The 18,746-nt window shown below is 41.1% G+C and overlaps 1 protein-coding gene across 4 annotated transcripts in view; it reads right to left on the bottom strand.

Moving 5' to 3' along the window:
• Nucleotides 1-18,746, bottom strand: part of GEMIN5 (gem nuclear organelle associated protein 5) — a 43,421-nt gene that overhangs the window by 3,803 nt on the left and 20,872 nt on the right. For 2 of the 4 annotated variants that reach the window (XM_028106565.2, XM_028106567.2), the window contains exons 16-27: nt 15,993-16,220; nt 14,793-14,906; nt 14,290-14,412; nt 12,811-12,909; nt 12,265-12,402; nt 10,891-11,038; nt 7,753-7,872; nt 7,135-7,345; nt 4,715-4,963; nt 2,831-2,993; nt 1,552-2,056; nt 116-212 (exon numbers count right to left, since the gene is read on the bottom strand). In XM_028106565.2, coding sequence (XP_027962366.1) covers nt 116-212; nt 1,552-2,056; nt 2,831-2,993; nt 4,715-4,963; nt 7,135-7,345; nt 7,753-7,872; nt 10,891-11,038; nt 12,265-12,402; nt 12,811-12,909; nt 14,290-14,412; nt 14,793-14,906; nt 15,993-16,220 — 2,195 coding nt within the window. The remainder of the gene's footprint in view (nt 1-115; nt 213-1,551; nt 2,057-2,830; nt 2,994-4,714; nt 4,964-7,134; nt 7,346-7,752; nt 7,873-10,890; nt 11,039-12,264; nt 12,403-12,810; nt 12,910-14,289; nt 14,413-14,792; nt 14,907-15,992; nt 16,221-18,746) is intronic. The other 2 variants (XM_028106566.2, XM_028106568.2) reach the window with 1 other exon arrangement.

Raw genomic sequence — 18,746 nt, 5'->3', positions numbered from 1 at the left:
AAATGTGTAGATTTCAGAAATGGTACAAAGAATCAGATGACCTTAAAAATTTGGTATAGTCAATAGATAATATAAAAAAATCATGTTTTACCAAATGAACTGCTATAAATCTTACCTTAACACTCTCAGGAAATTTAGCTATTTTCTCATTTGCCTCCGTCAGCCTTTTGGTTAATTCAGGCAGAGAAAGTGGCTGATTTTTTTCTTCTTTACTAGTAAAAATAATAATAATAAAAAAAGCCTAAGTCATATGCCTTGCCCCACATAACTTTTAACTGTTATCCTATAAATAAAATTCTTTTGTCAGCTGGGTCTTATCTCTCATTTTTAATACAAAGGTCAAGAGGAGGGAATTTAATTTGATATGAATTTTTCCAAATGAAATACCATTCACTATTTTCCAAATTCCCACTTCTTAGACACATAATTCTAACGAAAATTTAGGATCCTGAGGTTTTCAATTTGGCAGCCAAGTGCAGAAAGCCTGGATTTCTCTGGGAATAGTCGACATAGCTGGGGCTCCTAACCATAGGTATATGGATGCACACTTTTTCTGGGAAGAGTGTCTTAAGCTTCTCAAAGGAGTCCTGTGATCCAGAGGTTAAGAGCTGCTGGATTAGAGAACTTTTTAGTGTTTTTCTTGTTACTAAAACCAAACCTAGAGCTGCCTAGAGTGTGGTGGCTTACTGGAAAAGTGACTCAAAACTCTGACTCAAGATTTCAATGGGAGTCTTTTTTTCCCCCAATGGGAGTATTTTTACAGCAAAAAATATATAAGGGTTTCAAAACTTCTTAATTTTTTTTTTTCAGTTACTAACACTAGTTACCAGTTTATTGATGGTACTAGTTACTCTGTTCTAAGCCTTGTGCTGGGAGACAATCTAGGTAAAAGGCACTCAGCATAATAACCAATCAGTAACCGTTAATCACCACAAATGCCCAAGGCAGAGAGCCCTGTAATAGTGCAGATGAGCTTTACAGTGATTGGTGATTGGCTCCTGTCATCCACCTGGACCCTATGTTCAACAGAAGTGCTTAGGATGCTATAGCATTCTGATCACTTGGGATTTTCTCAATTCAACATGCAGTTTTGTACCACTACCCTTTTTGTGTATTTTCTGGGATAGCACAAAACAGTGAAAAACTGTGGTTTTCATTAATGATGCAATAATACAACTCCCCATTTTACATGATTAATTTTTTTGGGAGGGGGAAATCTACTTTTTGCTCAAAGGTATTGTTTTATTGTCTGTGCTATTGTTATTAACATTATTTGTGATTTCATTTAATTCCCCAAACAAGCGAGGTAGGAGTAGGTACTCTCAATTATAGATGAGGGAACAAAAGCTCAGAAACATTAAGAATCTTGCCTGAGGTCACTCAGCAGAGCCAGGATTAGAACCCATGCTGGACTCTGAGGCCGGTGCAGACTATATTATGGTGTTGGCAAGTGACCTGATCAAGCTCATCATGTGCTGATTTTTATCTGATGATGATGTGAGAACTCAGCAGGGTATTTCCAATTCCACCTTGTATAGACTCACTACTTACCACTCGCTTGGAGGACTAGAGAGGGACTGTTCTGCCACCTGTTCAGATTCATTCTTATCAGGACCATTTGTTGTAGATTTACAGACTTGACTCTTCTGGTGTTGGCGGATCATTTCTGCCAAGGTCTCTTGGACTTCAGCAACGGTTCTCTGTGAGTTTTGGAGACTGGCGTGCTTTTCTGAAAAAAGCTCTTTACAAGTGATCAGCATTTGCTCGCTTTCTTCTGTGAGTCTCACATCTAACTCTGGAGGCCTGCTTGGCTCTGGCTGAGAAACTTTGGAGTCTGTTTCTTCAGGGCTGGCATTGTTTATCTGCTGGCTTTGCTCAACAGAAGTTGTCCTTCTATGAGCAGCTCTTACCCAAACACTGGATTTGGGGCAAGGCCTGGAGAGAGACCACCAGAATTCATACAAATGTCCATAAATAAAAAAGGCCTCCAAACTTTTGAAAGCTGGTGTGGTGGGGGACTGATGTTCACCTAGTTTGTCTCTTAGATGGTCACAGCCTAGGAGGAGAAGAAAAGGATTTAGGGTTGTGTGTTTCTTTATCTGCCAGAAATCTGGTCCCTCCCCTTATGTTTCCTATCACTCAAGGAGAGGATCTCAAGAAGAAAGGATAGCGGTGATCCATGGGACCACATCCCTTCACCAAAAGCCAACTAGAGCTAAACATTTCCTGACCTAGGACAGCATTCTTGTTGCTGTAGTCTATGTGTCAAAGCATTATAGAAAAAATATTCCATCTTCCTATTAAAGCTCTCGGAGGTAAGATCCCACTATGTCTCTGAAAAAAATCAGTGATTTAGTTTAGTGACTGTGCAGTTCAAAGAATGTCTTTCTGCTGTGCTTCTCTTTTTTTTAATTCATTCATTGATTTATTTTAAATGTTTCTCTACACCCAACGTGGGGCTCAAACTTCTAATCCTTAGATCAAGAGTTGCATGCTCCTCCGACTGAGCCAGCCAAGCACCGCATGAGCTTTTTCGTTCTTAACTAACTTGTGAGCACATGGCTATTTCTCTCAAACTGTGTAGGAAAATTTATAGAAGGAAGTAAGGTAGATAAGGTAGGTAGGGCCAGGTAAAGGAAAACAGCTCAGTCATTCTGGCTACCTCTTAGGAGCCTGGGTAAGAGAATTCAAACTGGGTGGTAAATGACATAGCTGGCCGGTCTCTATCTTTCACTGATGTATGTCCTCCTAGGGCTATACCACTGGTGGTGATTATATCATCCATTAGTAGGCATGCCCCAGCAGAGATGGTGGGGGGGCGGTCATTTACCTTCAGGAAGAAAGGCTGAGTGCACTTCCTGCATGATGGTGAAGTTTCCGGAGTCGTAGCTCCGGACCACAGCGCGAAGCAGGGCTTCCACAGCCCCGTCCCAGGAGGCCACCTGCTGGCTCAGCACTGCCAAGGTCAGGTCATGGCAAATGTGAAGCAGAAGCTGGAGGGAGGAGCCAGAGTTTCAGTTAAACAATCTCCCACAGCGAGCACTGCGATGATACCAGAAATATTCCTATTGACTGCACTTGGAAGAAGTACAGACAGTGGACGTTTAAGAAAGCTTCTCCTATCTCCACCAACCATTTTTGTTTCCCTATTTGAGAAACTTTCCTATCTAGCTGCACAGTAACATACCTTGTCTGGTGTTAAAGTCTGCTCATGCTAAAAAAAAAAAAATGCCTTGACATTTGTATTTAATTAAAACAAAAAGTGAGTTTCAGAACTAAAAGCTGTAATTCAACCAACCAAGCTGGAGTGTAATTAAGATTAATTTATAGTGAGCAATTTGATGAGTTTTGATAAATACATATATCTGTATGTATATATATCCTACACTCACCACCAAAGTCAAGACCTAGACCATTTTCATCATTGTAAAATATCCCCACGTGTCCCTTTGTATGCATTCCCCTCTCCCCACCCCCTGGCAACCACTGAGCTGGTTTTGGTCACTATAAATTTTGTCTTTTCTAGAATTCATATAAGTAGAAATACAGAGTATACAGTCTTTTGTGTCTTTGTTTTTTCACTTATCATAATAGTTTCAGGATTCATTGATACTATTTGTATGCCACTAGTTCAGTCCTTTTTAGTGTCCACTGTATGGATAAAACATAGTCTGCATTTCCGTTCACCAGCTGATGGACATTTGGGTTCTCATTTTTGGTTGTTGTGAACTAAGCTGCAACAAACATTTGTGTACAAGTTTGTGTGCACACCTGATTTCATTTCTTTTAGTGAAATATCTAGGCAGTGGGACTGTTGAGTTCCTGAGCATGTCTATGTTTATTTATTTATTTATTTTTTTAAGAATTTATTTATTTATGAGAGAGAGAGAGAGAATGAGAGATAGAGAGCACGAGAGGGAAGAGGGTCAGAGGGAGAAGCAGACTCCCCGCTGAGCAGGGAGCCCGACGCGGGACTCGATCCCGGGACTCCAGGATCATGACCTGAGCCGAAGGCAGTCGCTTAACCAACTGAGCCACCCAGGCGCCCGCATGTCTATGTTTAACTTTATAAGTTTATAAGAAACTGCCAAACTGTTTCCCATAGTGTTATATATCATTTGAGAAAGTCTTGTTTCTCAAAAATAATGTACCCTCATTTTCAAAAGAAAAAGTACATAAACTGATACCTATTTATAGGATGGGTATAGCTCTTACAATGAATCAACTTTATCTCTTTGCATCAATATGGAGAGATTTTACAAACTGCTCACTGAAATAAGGAAGGCACAAAAGAATACATATGGCCTGACTTAGGGGCTGCCTTTGGTGAGCTAGGAAAGGGAAATGGGGTACCAGGGACTTCAACCTTGTTATATTTCTTTTACTAAAAACTAGAAGAATATATAAAACAAAACCAAAACACAGTGAAGCAAAAATGACAAAATGTGAACGTTTGTTAATTCTGGTTGACGGGTACTCTATTTTTCTCTATGCTTTTCTGTATTTTTAGACTTTCTTTCTGCCTTTTTTTTTTAAGAGAAGACTGATCAAGGCTAACTTCAAAGCCAAAGGGCTTTAATCAGTCTGGAGGGATCTTTCCAGGTTGCCTGGGCCTTCCTTGGTCTTTTCTGAAAAGCAAACGGCATTCAACTTGTTTCATTATTATACTGGACATGGACTAAGGAAGTCTTACTACAGAGTGCAGACAGGGTACCTGTTTGGAGGGAGTGTTGCTTGTAGCAGATGGGTACTTGATACTCTGCAGTTGCTGTAGTGCTGCCTGACAATGCTCTGGGTTATCCAGGCCGAAGGTACTCTTCCATACAGCAGTCACCCTCTCCACGAAGGGTCCTTCAGTGCCTGCAGCCCAGGCGTTGTAGGAAGAGCTTCTGGCCTCTGAAAGCTGCCTTTCCTCCAGGTGCTTGGACAGTAGCTCAAGAAGGCAAAACACCAGTCTCTGCCCCTGGAGCCCAACAACAAAGGACAGGAACTGTTATGCAGTGGAAGTGCCTGTCTCGAGAGTTCTCAGTTTCTCCGTGTGTTCCCCATTACATCTGCAGCAACCAAACCCCTTAGTGGGCTGCCTCTGGCCAGTGTGAGTCACGAGCGAGGGGGGAAAGATGTGATCTAATAGACATTTTTCCAGATGCCTCTGCAGGGATCCTGGGAGTAGCCTGGAGCCCAAGCAAACATTTTTATAACACGGAACCCTGCCCACTATAATGTAAGCCACATGCAGGCCAGCCACCTAAGTCTTGTGGCCCAGTTTGAGAAAAGATGGCCTGGATTCATCCAGTTCTTAGCCCCTCCCCAAACTTTAGATTAAGGGATACAGAAATAAAGTGTAATGGGCAGAAGGTACTACAGCAGATAAGCTGTGTAGATCTGAGAGCTGGGGCAGATGTTAGGCACCATGTCTCAGTAAGTTTAAGAGGGAGTCAGCTGGAAGAGAAGAAAATAGCACACAGAGAAGCCCTAGAAGAAAATCTTTCTTTTTGCTAGGCTTTCAGTTGCCATGAGATTCGTGTGTACCCTTATATAATAATATCTTCTCAGTTAAGCTTCAGACGGTCTCTGTTACCCATAGTCAAAATAGCCTGATCATTATCAGAACAGCATTTAGCATAAGCTTAAAGGTTTTCTTGCTTTGATAAGGATGCTGTTTAAGAGGAAAAAAAGAAATGCTAAATAGCCATTTTGGAAACTTTTTTTTTTTGCTATGGATAAATTAAACTCTCTCTAGATTTGGTCACTTATAACTAATACACAAAATGACACTATCTTTGAGGGTATACTCCTTTTGTCTCCATTTTTATTTTGCAGTTCTCAGAAAGCTACTATTTTTTTTAAAGATATTTATTTATTTATTTATTTAAGGATTTTATTTATTTGAGAGAGAGAAGGAGAGAGAGAGAGAGAGAGCATGAGAGGAGGGAGGCTTAGAGGGAGAAGCAGGCTCCCCACTGAACAGGGAGCCCAATGCGGGACGTGTTCCCGGGACTCCAGGATCATGACCTGAGCTGAAGGCAGTTGCTTAACCAACTGAGCCACCCAGACGCCCCAAGGTTTTTATTTATTTGACAGGGAGAGAGACAGCCAGAGAGGGAACACAAGCAGGGGGAGCGGGAGAGGGAGAAGCAGGCTTCCCGCAGAGCAGGGAGCCCGACGCGGGGCTCGATCCCAGGACCCTGGGATCATGACTTGAGCTGAAGGCAAATGCTTAACAACTGAGCCACCCAGGCGCCCCAAAGCTACTATTTTTCTTGGGCTATGAATATTTAGCTAGGAACTGTCTTTAGGTCCAGTAACTCTACTAGGGAAAGAGGAACTTACAAATATCTGACCAGCAAAGTTGTCTAAAATCGGCCAAATGTTTATGTGTTTTGGAAACTAAGAATGCTGATGCTTTGAAAAGTAATCTCAGTTTTGGGGAGCCTGGGTGGCTCAGTCATTAAGCATCTGCCTTTGGCTCGGGTCATGATCCCAGGGTCCTGGGATTGAGCCCCGCATCAGGCTCCCTGTTCGGCGGGAAGCCTGCTTCTCCCTCTTCCACTGCCCCTGCTTGTGTTCTCTCTCTCACTGTGTCTCTGTCAAATAAATAAAATCTTAAAAAAAAAAAAGTTAATCTTGGTTTTGATGTGTCACATAAGGCAATGGTAAATTACTCATTTTTAACCAGAAAGGGATAAATAGACATTTAACAAAATACTGATTTTACCACACTTCTTTATGGCTTAAAGCTAATGAGGGGTGCAATGGCAGAGCACCATGATTTCTGTCAGAGGCTAATCCCTCTTCCTCTCCCTCTTCAAAGACCTGATGACACCAAGGAAGAAATACCAGACTGCTAGCCTAGGGGCTGAGCTGATTGAAGTCTGCTCATATATGTGGTACACAAACTGCTAAGGAAGGACAATTACTGTGAATGACCACATTCTCTCTTACTCTCAATGTGGCACCTGACAAGCCAAGGTACTTCCATGGGATCGTCTGGCCAGGGCTGGCAGGACACTTCTAAGGATACCTGCCTAACTGGTACAGCTTGTTCAACGGGGTTCTTCATTTGGAATTCAACTAGAAAAGGGCTCGGGGCCCTTCCTTCTTAAATCCCAGGAGATACAGTAGCTGACTGACCTTTAGACTTTCATGCAGCTTCAGGGCTTCCTGGGCTCCCACCCAGTTCCTGGCCAGAAGCAGCTCCTGGGCACACCGGAGAGCCAGGGAAGAGGACAACGCATTCTCTCCTACGATGGAAGCCAACTCTGCCGCCGTCTTAAGAGAGGCTGCATCTCCCTTCTTGGCCAAAACTTTGGCTGCGTCGTAGGCAGAAGCAGCCCCTAAATAGCTGCAATACAAAAGAAAACCCCAAAGTGTCATCAACACATCTCCTACTCCCCCTTCCACTGCCACACAGATAATGAGTGACAGCATCATACAGGGTAAGGACAGAAAGGAACCTCAACATTTGCTGAACTGAACCCAAACAGAGTCTTCATTCCCTTCCAGTTTCCTTGTTTGATGGTAAAGACACTACTAGAAAAAGGGGGACCTCCTGAGTCTGCTACTGAGGTTTCCTGAATAGTTACCATGATTCATATAAATACCAAGGAGGTAGGTCCTGATGAATCTTATGAAGCCGGGTTTAAAACACATATGCCTTTTTACTTTCTATTCACTTTACGTCCCCCCCAAACGTATTATTCTTATCGTGCTCTTCTGTGTTCGGACACATGCCTGTTCCCTCAGGCTTACCATTTGGCAGCTACAGCATAATGGCCGTCTTTTTCCAGGATGGCTCCCCAGGTGAGATACAGGTCCTTCAGGATCGGGTCCTCTGGGCGCAGTCGGGCCTTGGCAACTGCAATAGCTTCCCTAGAGGCAAGAACAGGTATTAGCCAATTTGAAAAGGCTAGAAGATAGGGCAAGCTGTCCCTCTGGTATTGTTTATAGTGTTCCAACAGCCTATAAAAAACGTTTTCCTGCACTACGTGAGAAGTTAAAAACACATGCTGAGCTCAATTCTTTACCTAGGTCAGCAGTTCTTAACGTGTGGTCTGTGGATTCCTGGGGGTCCCCCAGTCCTGTCCCTTCACAGAAGACAACCACCAGTATTGTTGCCAATGATAAAATTTGAGCTTTCAAGTGAAAACTAGAATTTTAGGAAATTTGTCTAATAAATGCTACTCTGGGCATGACAGCTTCCCGAAAGTTAAAGATTCTTCTGAAGAGACTGATGGTGGTATTAAAGAATGTGATTTTTTTTTTGGATATTTTATAATGAGATGTGTTAACATTTAGAGTATCTGTATAATTCTGTGAACTAATATTTTCCAAGTGACATACAACTTCTGAGTTGCAGCCAACATAAAGTTGTAGCTGGAATTAAAGTATTTTAGATTAAAATGATCTAGGTAGAACAATATTTAAGAAGTATTTTGAGATATCAACTTCTAGCCATGACGGAGTAATAGTGACCAGACTTACCCTCCTGCCATAAAACTAGACAAAATACATATTTTTTCAGACACTGGGTACCAGGCAGCTCAGGACTGTCATCCTGGAGGGAAGGGAACCAATGATGTGAGCCCTGTCAGGGCCCCCCTGCAGGCATCTTCCTACAGGCAACCCCAGCAGAACCTCAGCAGTCTCACTGAGTTGAGGAGAGACAAAGCAACTGGAATCTAATGGCCAGGGTGATAGGAAGGAAGAAGCTGTCCAGAGAAGGGTCTACAGAACTCTGTGGGGAATCCCATGGAGTCTGGCTAAACCATACATGTGCACGAAACTCCTTAAGGGTGGGGACAAAGAACAGTCAGGGAACTGTAAGCTGAGTACTTCCCAGAGCTCACTCAGGGGCCTGGGGAACTTTTGTGTTTCGACCAGCCAGACATGTGAGTTGATTTGTTGACTACACAAGGCATTCAAAAGGTAGAAGGGCAAACTAATTCTAGAGTATAGATTTCTTTTTTTTTAAGATTTTATTTATTTATTTGACACAGAGAGAGAGACAGAGAGAGAGAGCACAAGCAGGTGGAGTGGCAGGCAGAGGGAGAGGGAGAAGCAGGCTCCAGGAGAAGCAGGCTCCCTGAGAAGCAGGGAGCCCGATGCGGGGCTCGATCCCAGGACCCTGGGATCACGACCTGAGCCGAAGGCAGTGGCTTAACCAACTGAGCCACCCAGGCGCCCCTAGAGTATAGATTTCTTTAAACTTGTCCTAAGAAAGCCTAAAAACAAGCTATGAAAAGATCAAGCTGATCCATACCAACTTTTTTTTTTAAGATTTTATTTATTTGAGAGAGCGAGTGAGCGAGCAAGCATGAGCTGTGGGAGGGGCAGAGGGAGAAGCAGACTCCCCACTGAGCAGGGAGCCCTGACACGAGGCTCAATCCCAGGAACCCAGGATCATGACCTGAGCTGAAGGCAGCTGCTTAACTGACTGAGCCACCCAGGCACCCAAGATCCATAGCAACTTTAATGCTCTCTAAAACAGAGTGCAACACTCTCTAAAGGAAGACACACCAAAACAGAATAAAGAAAAAGAAAGTCCCCTCAAAGCCATCACATCAAATAGCTGAAAATCAGTGATGGGAGAAAGTTCTAAAAATAGTAAGAGAAAAATGACACAGTTCCTATATAATAAAGATGAGATTAAATGCAGTAGTCAAGTCAAAAACAATGTAAGAGAAAGCAATGTCATCTCTGACACCCTGAAAGACAAAAACTGCCAGAGAAAGATCCTTTAAAATGAAAGCAAAATTAAAGGCTTTATAAAAGACAAACAAAAGTTGATGGAATTGGTTCCCAGAAGAATCACACTATAAGATGTGAAGATCTTGTTCAGGTGAAGAAGGAGTTGATAGCAATTAGAGCCTTGGACCTATACAAGAGAATGAAAAATGCTGGAAATACGTATGTGGGCAAATATTAAAAAAATATTTTAAAATTAATAAAAAACTATTTAAAAAGATGGCAGGTTAAAGCAAAAATTCTAATAGTGTAATCTGGGGCTATAACATGTCAAATATATGACAACAGCAGAAAGGACAGGTAGGAAGGAAAGAAATACATTGTCTATAAGAAGTAATACAATATTATTTGAAAGTAAACTGTGATAAATTAAAAATGCTAATCATCACAAGCCCTAAAGCAACCATAAAATAAATGAATAGGAGTATAGCTAATAAGCCAGTTTTGGAGATAAGAAAATATTCAATTGATTCAAAAGAAAGCAGGAAAAGACAAAATGAACAAATAACAGATGGGATAAGTAGCAAGATGGTAAATTTTAATCGCACCAATATTTACATTAATTGTAAATGGCCTATGCACTCCAATTAAAAGACAGAAACCATCAGACTGGCTAAAAAACAAGACCAAATTATATGTTATTTACAAGAAATACTTCATTCCTTTTGTTTGTCACTGCTTCCATATGTTATATTATAGTGAAAGTGTAATAACTTGGATAGGAAGGATTCATACCAATCTCAGGAGAGTGGTTACTTCTAGACAAGGGATGAGGTCAGAATTGGAGAAAGGCAATTCAACCAAATCTGGAATGTTATACTTAAAACTGGGGGCACAGGGAGCTTTTGGGGTGGTTGGCAAGATTCTGTCTCTTTTGTCTTACACCGTTTTCTCTATTTGTGTTACTTTAGGGATAAAGAAGTTCTGAAAAAGATCAGTGGCAAACACTGACAAAAATTAACATTTGTTAAGTACAGGTAGTGGGCGCATTGATGTTTGTTAACCTAGTGTATGTATATTTCTGTATGTTTGAGATGTTTAATTACAACAGAGGTTTGTGCTGGTTGTCAGTAAGCCGAGCTGTTTAACAGATGAATTTCACATTATGTTCAACTATTGGTTCAACTGTAGGATCATACAAACCTGTAGAAATGGTTTGACTTGAGCAGCTCTACAGCTTCATACACTTTGTGGATAGAAAGTAGGTGAGAGGCAGCCTTGACATACTGATCTTGAAAACACAGCTGTTTGGCAAAGGCTTCCACGGCCCACAGCCACACATGGTAGCCAGCTATTAAAAAAAAAAAAGAAAAAGATGGTGGTTGAATAAGAAGGAGGTTTAAGAAAAAAAAATCAGCACATACATACATTTGGGTTAAAAATGCCTTGGTTTTAGTCACTGCATTAAGTATAACATTTAGATACTAATTCAGTTGCCATTACAGATCATCTGCTTCATCTACTCTCCCTATACCCACATTTTAAAACATCAGTTTTTTTCTTTGATTATGTAACACATACAAAATAGTGCAAAATTCAAAAGGTACAAAAGAGTATGGGTGTCAGGACAGTGATTACCCTTGTTGGGGTGTGTGGAGACTGAATGAAAAGCAGCATGAGAGAAGCTTCCAGGGTGCTGGTAGTGTTACACTTCTTGATATGGGTGCTGGTTACGAGGGTACATTCAGGTTGGTGAAATTCACTGTCAGTCTCGACAATGACCTGGGTACTTCTCTCTCTCTCTCTCTAGTATACTTAAATACAGTTAAAAAAACTGGGTATGGCATAAAAGCTTTCCTTGTTATCCTGGCATCTACCCACCCAAACTTGTCCAAATTCCTTTCCCTGGAGAAAACCATTAGTTTTTTGAAACCTTTTTGAAATAATCTATGAAGACACACTTAAGTATAAATGACAGAGTAATAAGTACTGTTGTGCATGTATACCTTGATTCTTTTCACTTACTACACTTTGGAGCTCTATTCCATTAGAATGCACAGAGCTGCTTCATTCTTTCACAGGAGCTTCTACTGTCTAGAGGTACGAGATTTAACCAGTCTCTTCCTGATGGACAGAGAGGGTCTCGTGATCTTTTGCTATTATAAATACTGCTGTAATGACAGTCCATGTATACTTGTCATTTTGCATGTGTGAGTACAGTTAATTTCCAACACTTTGAATTGCTGTGTTAAGGTTATCAGACACGGCCAAACTGTCCTGCAAGAGAGGGTCCATCTTTTTAAAAGATTTTATTTATTTGAGAGAGAATGTGTGCGAGAGAGCACGAGCCAGGGGACGGGGCGGGGGGGGGGGGGAGGTGGGGTTGGGCAGAGGCAGAGGAGAAGCAGACTCCCAGTGGAGTGGGGAGCCTGACGCGGGGCTCCATCCCAGGACCCCAGGATCATGACATGAACTGAAGGCAGACACTTAACAGACTGAGCCCCCCAGGCGCTATAAGAGTGTCCATCTTTAGTGGACTTATCCTCCAGGTGATAGCACTTTTGTTGAAAGACATACCAACTGGCGCCATAGCTACCAGACTGTCTGTCAGCTCCCCTCTTTCTGCTGCCGTCTGAAGAACACCTTTTAGATCTCCCTTCCAAAGCATGAGCTGGTGAAATAACTCGGGGTGGCCATTTTCCAAGTGACCTTTTCCTGTTCAGAGGAGAGAGAATGTTGGGAAGATGTTTCAGAAACCTCTGTCTACACAGACTTCCAGAGTAAGAAAGGCCGGATGAAAGAGAGGAACAAACTCCTAGAACATGCTGTTGCTGGCTGAGGGGAGAGTCATCTCCCGGAGTGTTCATAATGTGGTGTGAAGCCCACTTAGTCACTTGTCCACCCACTCACTTTCACTTATACTCACAGTGAACACTGTATGTTCAGGGTCCTAGGACCGATGCAAGGGGTGTTTGCGAATATGCAGATCATGGAGCTCAAAAGCTAGTTAGTTGACATGTAAAACGAGCCATTATGATGCCACAGGATGGCATCCATAAAGGAGGTAGAGGAGTTAGGGAAGCATAAAGATAGACTGGGTTACGTTGACTGGACTTGCCTCACCTTCAACCTCAATCATTCTGTACAGGGCAGCCCGGTCTGTGAAAAGCCCCAGGTGAAATCTTTCCTCAAGATCAGTAGACACCTCCTCATTTAGCTCTGCTAATTCAAAAAGAAAACGAGGTTACTATTTTCTGTCCAATTTTCCAAATATATGTCCAGAACATCCTTTTCAGCAGTGAAAAGAAGAGTCTTGTGCTCTTATTTACCCTAACCGAGACCCCTGCTGGTTACAAGGGTAACAAAATATGAGACTATGAGTTTGTTAAGCTCAGCCTTGGCAAAATCCAGTGAGACAATTTAGTTTGCAGTTTGCTCAAATAAAGATTTGGGGGGAAGAAAAAGGGAATATGAAAAGCCAGCCCCAAATTCAACATGTATTTTATTTATTTATTTTTTAAAAAGATTTTATTTATTTGACAGAGAGAGACACAGCGAGAGAGGGAACACAAGCCGGGGGAGTGGGAGAGGGAGAAGCAGGCTCCCGCGGAGCAGGGAGCCCGATGTGGGGCTCGATCCCAGGACCCTGGGATCATGACCTGAGCTGAAGGCAGATGCTTATTGACTGAGCCACCCAGGTGCCCCTCAATATGTATTTTAAATGCAGTAAAAAACAAAACAAAAAAACTAACAAGAAATGTCCTTAACATTCACTAGGATCTATCACAGAGAGATTCAATATTCATTCTGTTTTTTAAAAAGTCACGTGAGCAATTTTCTAGTAAGGTTAATAATGTAAAACTATATGATTAGGTGTGTAAGTTATAGGAAGTCATTAAAAAGTCCCTGAAAGAGGGCTATGTATATAAGAGCATAAAATATTAATGGAGAGAAACAAGAAACTGGCAATTGTGTGGCCTTGAGGGGAAATGGAAGGAATAGGTATCAGGGTGGGAATATAAAAAAGATTTACATTCTTTTTGAATCTCTGAGTATCATTTATCATATGTATCCCGTTTTAACATGTATAATTCAAAATTAAAAAAATATATAGTTGCTCAAATATCAAAATAATAGATACTGAATAAGGACTTTGCAAAAGTAAAATAAAAAACCTTCTAAAACAAAAACTTCCACCAAAATTCTAAAAAAGGAACGGCCATATTATGGGTATATTTCCAATAAGCAAGTTTTTTTTTCCTACATGAAGATACCGTTTCCCAGGGAAACGATAGTTGAAGGAGTTGATTCATGCTAAGCTATTTAAGCCATCACACCAATTCTGGCACATAGATGGCTGGTAACAACTCAATTTATAACAATAAATCAGAGCACTGCATCTCAAAGTCACTGGGGAATGCTGACAGTGAATCAGAATGGGGAGCTTGGCTTTGGGGTGGGACGGGGAGGGTAGCCTGGAAGAGAATGTAGAAATAGAAATAATTTTAGACATTTGTGCATTCATTCAACAAATATACAAGCACCTCTTACATGCTAGTTCCCAGAAGACTATGGATGGGCCAAGGAAGTCTGTTTTTGTACCTTTGGAGTGTTTTGCAGTTGCTAATACCAAACAGTCCTGATGAAGCTCCTCCTTGGACCTGTGGTCCAGGCTGGTAGTCAGTGGAAGCATGGAACGAGCTTTTCGCTTCTTGGTTAAGGATTCTGAAATGTAATAAAAATACAGACTGTCTGAAGAAAAGCTGATCAGAATCACAAAACTGGATGGCCATTGTGTGACTGTAACCTACTGAAAGGATCCTGCTGGGCATCAGAAAAGTTCCTACTTACCAACAGCTGCAAAATGACCCTTCGTCATTAAAACATTAAAAAGTGTTTAAATTGTTTAAGTGTTAAAACTGTTTAAAAACATGACCCAAAACTGAAACAATCAAAACAACAAACAAATATTTAAAACCTAAAAAACAAACAAAAACCCCAACAAAAAACCAACAACAATAAAAACCAAACACTTTGGGGAGTTCTTGGTTGCATGTAATATCTGAGGATGCTTTCATAAAATATTTTAATCATTAGACACCAACCTGGCTTCTCTTTAGGTGGCTCCTTCTTCAGTAAAGTGACTTTGTTATTAACAGTGACCTTTGACTTTTCAAAGCCTAACGAAACCGGAGTGCAGGTAACTGGTTCTCTAGAAGCTACATCATGGGGGATAAAGAAAAAAAGTTTGGAGAACAACAATGCAGAATCTGGTTCTTTTTAATAATTAAGAACTATACCAGGCTTAATAGTATGACTTTATGTATTCCATAATAGGAGATAAAATACTCTGGAAAAGAAGCATGGGTAGTCTTCCTTTTCTCACCTCACAAACCGTCTGTATTCCAGGAACTCTAATTGGTCTAAGGAGAAGTTGTTTCTAGCCCCACAATTTTATACCACAGGCCCAGGAGTTCTGAAACTTTGCTCAGATGGCAAAAGACTTCTTACATATTTAGATGACAAAGCACTAATTACATGTTTAATTACATATTTAGATGACAAAGCACTAATTACATGTTTAATTACAAGAGAGAATATCAAGGGTATGTGATATGGAGTCACAATCCTGAGTACACACAACCATGAACTTTTAAAAAAAAAGCCCAGCTGTTGATCTATAGGGGTAAAGGACATTTTGTGCAACCATTTTGTGATAAAGAGGTATTTTGATAAGCCTAAAAAAAATAAATCCATTAAACTTTTAACTCTTTATTTTCCTAAACTATGTGTCCAACAGCCATCCCTTGGTATGGAAAGGGTCTGGATGTGTTTATACCATAGATTTTGGCCATTTTAATTCTGTCATCAAAATATTCCATTTTAGAATTAAACATGAGTCACTGCTTCTATTTATATTTTTTGCTATTTAATTATTTTAACAGGTCATAAGCACCACTGCTTAAAGGTAAACATAATTTTTTTTCTATACTCCCCTGGTTTCACTTTGCCCTGTAGTCTTGTCCTGCCCAAGTTGGTAAGAAGTGTTCTCTAAAGACCTTCACTGTTTCCATCCCAGGCTTCCACCAGATCCCCTTTAACACTTCCAAGAGGTTTAGAGGCTTAAAACAACCTTTTAAGAAACGAATACAGTTTCTGACAGCACCAAAGATACAACCTAAGTTAAAGGGATGGGACAGTAAGTAGGTCAGAGGAAGAGAAGTTTCGAACTGAGTAAGGACCTGGCTTAGTTTGACCAGCCTACTAACTCCTAGAGTCTAGAAACACAGGATTTGGCCACATACCCACTGAGGCAATGCCACTGGGGAACTCCGGCTCCCGGGCTTCCTCCTCCCCCTCCTGGTCCGACACGCCATTTTCAACAGGTCCCGAGCTCTCCCTGATGCCCTCGTCTTCATTTCCATCATACGCTTCCGGCTTTACAGGAGCTCTCGAGGTGGGCTTTTTCTTCTTTTTGGGCTTTGGCTTAGGTTGAGAGAGCCTTTTTTTCTCTAATTCAATACTTTTCTTACCTAGAGGAATCATAGTTAAGACAAGGACAGACTAATATATATGTTCTCCCATCCAAGTACCAACCAGGCCCGACCCTGCTTAGCTTCCGAGATCAGACGAGATCGGGTGTGTTCAGGGTGGGATGGCTGTAGACTAAAATATATGCCCTCGGTTAAAAGCACTCTAGGAGATAATCTCCAAACATCATTCTTTTTGATAGCATTCTCACCATTTCCCTTCCTTCCCAATGAATTTTTAGAGTTGTATTATCAACATGTTAACCAAACCCTTGTAGGATTTCATTAAATCATGAATATGATGCCCAATTATCCTCGAATACTTATAGTATGTATTCTACACAGAGGGACATTTTCCTACATTACTACAGCACAGCCATCAAAATCGGGAAATTAACATCAATACATTACTGCTGTCTACTCTACATACTTCATTCAAGTTCTGCCAAATGTACGGAGAATGTCTTTTATAGCAGAAGGAAACAATCCAGGGTTACATGATGGACTTGTTTGTTATGTCTCTCTAGTTCCCTTCAGCCTAGACAGGCTTGTTTCCCTTTAACTTCCAAGACTTGAAACTTGTAAAGATTACAGGACAGTTACTTTGTTGATTTTCTGCACCGCCTGATGGTGTTATGAATATATTTAGGTTTTGCATTTTGGACTGGCATACATAGGAGTGATGCTGTCAATACAACATTCGAGGTAGCACAAAATTTCTATTTGTCTCATTATTTGGTTGTTTACTTTGATCACTTGAGTAAGGGGGTGTCTTGCAGGTTTCTCCCTGAAAAATTGTTTTTCCTTTGTAATTACTAAACTAAGTATTTGCGTCCACTAGTTTTAGTATCCATTGATGTTTTTTTTTTTTTAATTTGAATCCTATGAATCAGTTTATTTTTTATTTTTTTTTTAAGATTTATTTATTATTTATTTTGAGAGTGAGAATGAGAGAGAGAGAGTACATGAGAGGGGGGAGGGTCAGAGGGAGAAGCAGACTCCCCGCCGAGCAGGGAGCCCGATGTGGGACTCGATCCCGGGACTCCAGGATCATGACCTGAGCCGAAGGCAGTCGCTTAACCAACTGAGCCACCCAGGCGCCCCCATTGATGTTTCTTGACCACAAACTGTTACTGTGATGATTGCTGAATGGTAATTTTCTGATTCCATCATTCATTCTACATTTATTAGTTGGCTTTCTATTATGAACAAGAGCTTTTGGCTCTCCCCATTTATTCAGACCTTCACTTTTTTTTCAATATGGATTCATGGATTCCTGTCTTGTTTTAATCTGTTACTACTTATTTACTTTCTAAGTTTTTTTTTTTTTTTTTAAGATTTTATTTGTTTCTCTGAGAGAGAGAGAGCACATGAGTGGGAGGGAGGGGCAGAGGGAGAAGCAGGCTTCCCCCTGAGCAGGGAGCCCGAAGACACAGGGCTCGATCCCAGGACCCCGGGATCAGGACCTGAGTGGAAGGCAGATGCTCAACCAACTGAGCCACCCAGGTGCCCCTACTTTCTAAGTTTTAAGGCATTTATCCTTTGCTGTTTTAAAATCATCTTTATTGAGGTATAGTTTAACATAATATACCCATTTTGTAATACTCTGATGAGCTGATTATACATGATGTATAATCATGTAACTCACCACCACAAATAAAATATAAAATATTTCCATTATCTCAAAACATCCCTCCTGCCTCTTTGCAGTAAGATGCACTTCCTGAGTCCCAGGCAGTCACTCATGTGCTGTCACTGTAATTTTGCCTGTTTTAGAATTTCATGTTACATAAAATTGTATTTCCTACTGTACATTAGAATTATACAGCATGTATAGTCTTTTGTGCCCAGTACCTTCTGCTCAGTGTTAACATTTCTGGGGATTCATCCATTTTGTTGTGATTATCAGTAGTTACTTTCTTTTTATTGCTGAGTAGAATTCCACTGTAGGGATATACCACAGTTTATTTACCAGCTGATGGACTTCTGGGTTGTTTTCAGTTTGTGGTGATTACAAATAAAGCTGCTATAAGCATTCTTTTACAAATTTTTTATGTAGATATATCTTTTCATTTATTTGGATCATTTTTACTTGTATATTATTCTGTCTAGTTTTTTTTTTTAAAGATTTTATTTATTTATTTGACAGAGAGAGGGAGAGAGAGAGAGAGGGAGAGAACAAGCAGGGGGAGCAGCAGAGGGAGAAGCAGGCTCCTTGCTGAGCAGGGAGCCCAATGTGGGGCTTGATCCCAGGATCCCAGGATTATGACCTGGGCCAAAGGTAGACGCTTAACCAACTGAGCCACCCAGGCGCCCCCTGTCTAGTTTTCTAGCTGTTTATGGCAGGTGGGCAAGTTGGCAACTTAATCTTTCACTGCCAGAAACGGAATTCTCCTGTTCATTATTTTCAAGTTCAGACTGTCCCAGATTTGGTTAGCGGGAGCCCCTCCGAGCTGGCTTCTTTGTCCTCTTGATAGATCTCAGTTCTTTGAGCACTTCCTTCCTTTGTGACACCAGATGATGTTCCAG

Source organism: Eumetopias jubatus, unplaced genomic scaffold (assembly GCF_037043125.1).
Source record: "Eumetopias jubatus isolate StellerSeaLion01/CBP00866 unplaced genomic scaffold, mEumJub1_p1.0 scaffold_5, whole genome shotgun sequence".
Taxonomy (NCBI): domain Eukaryota; kingdom Metazoa; phylum Chordata; class Mammalia; order Carnivora; family Otariidae; genus Eumetopias; species Eumetopias jubatus.
Note: the sequence above shows the minus strand (reverse complement) of the source record. Positions and strands in the feature narration are given on the sequence as shown.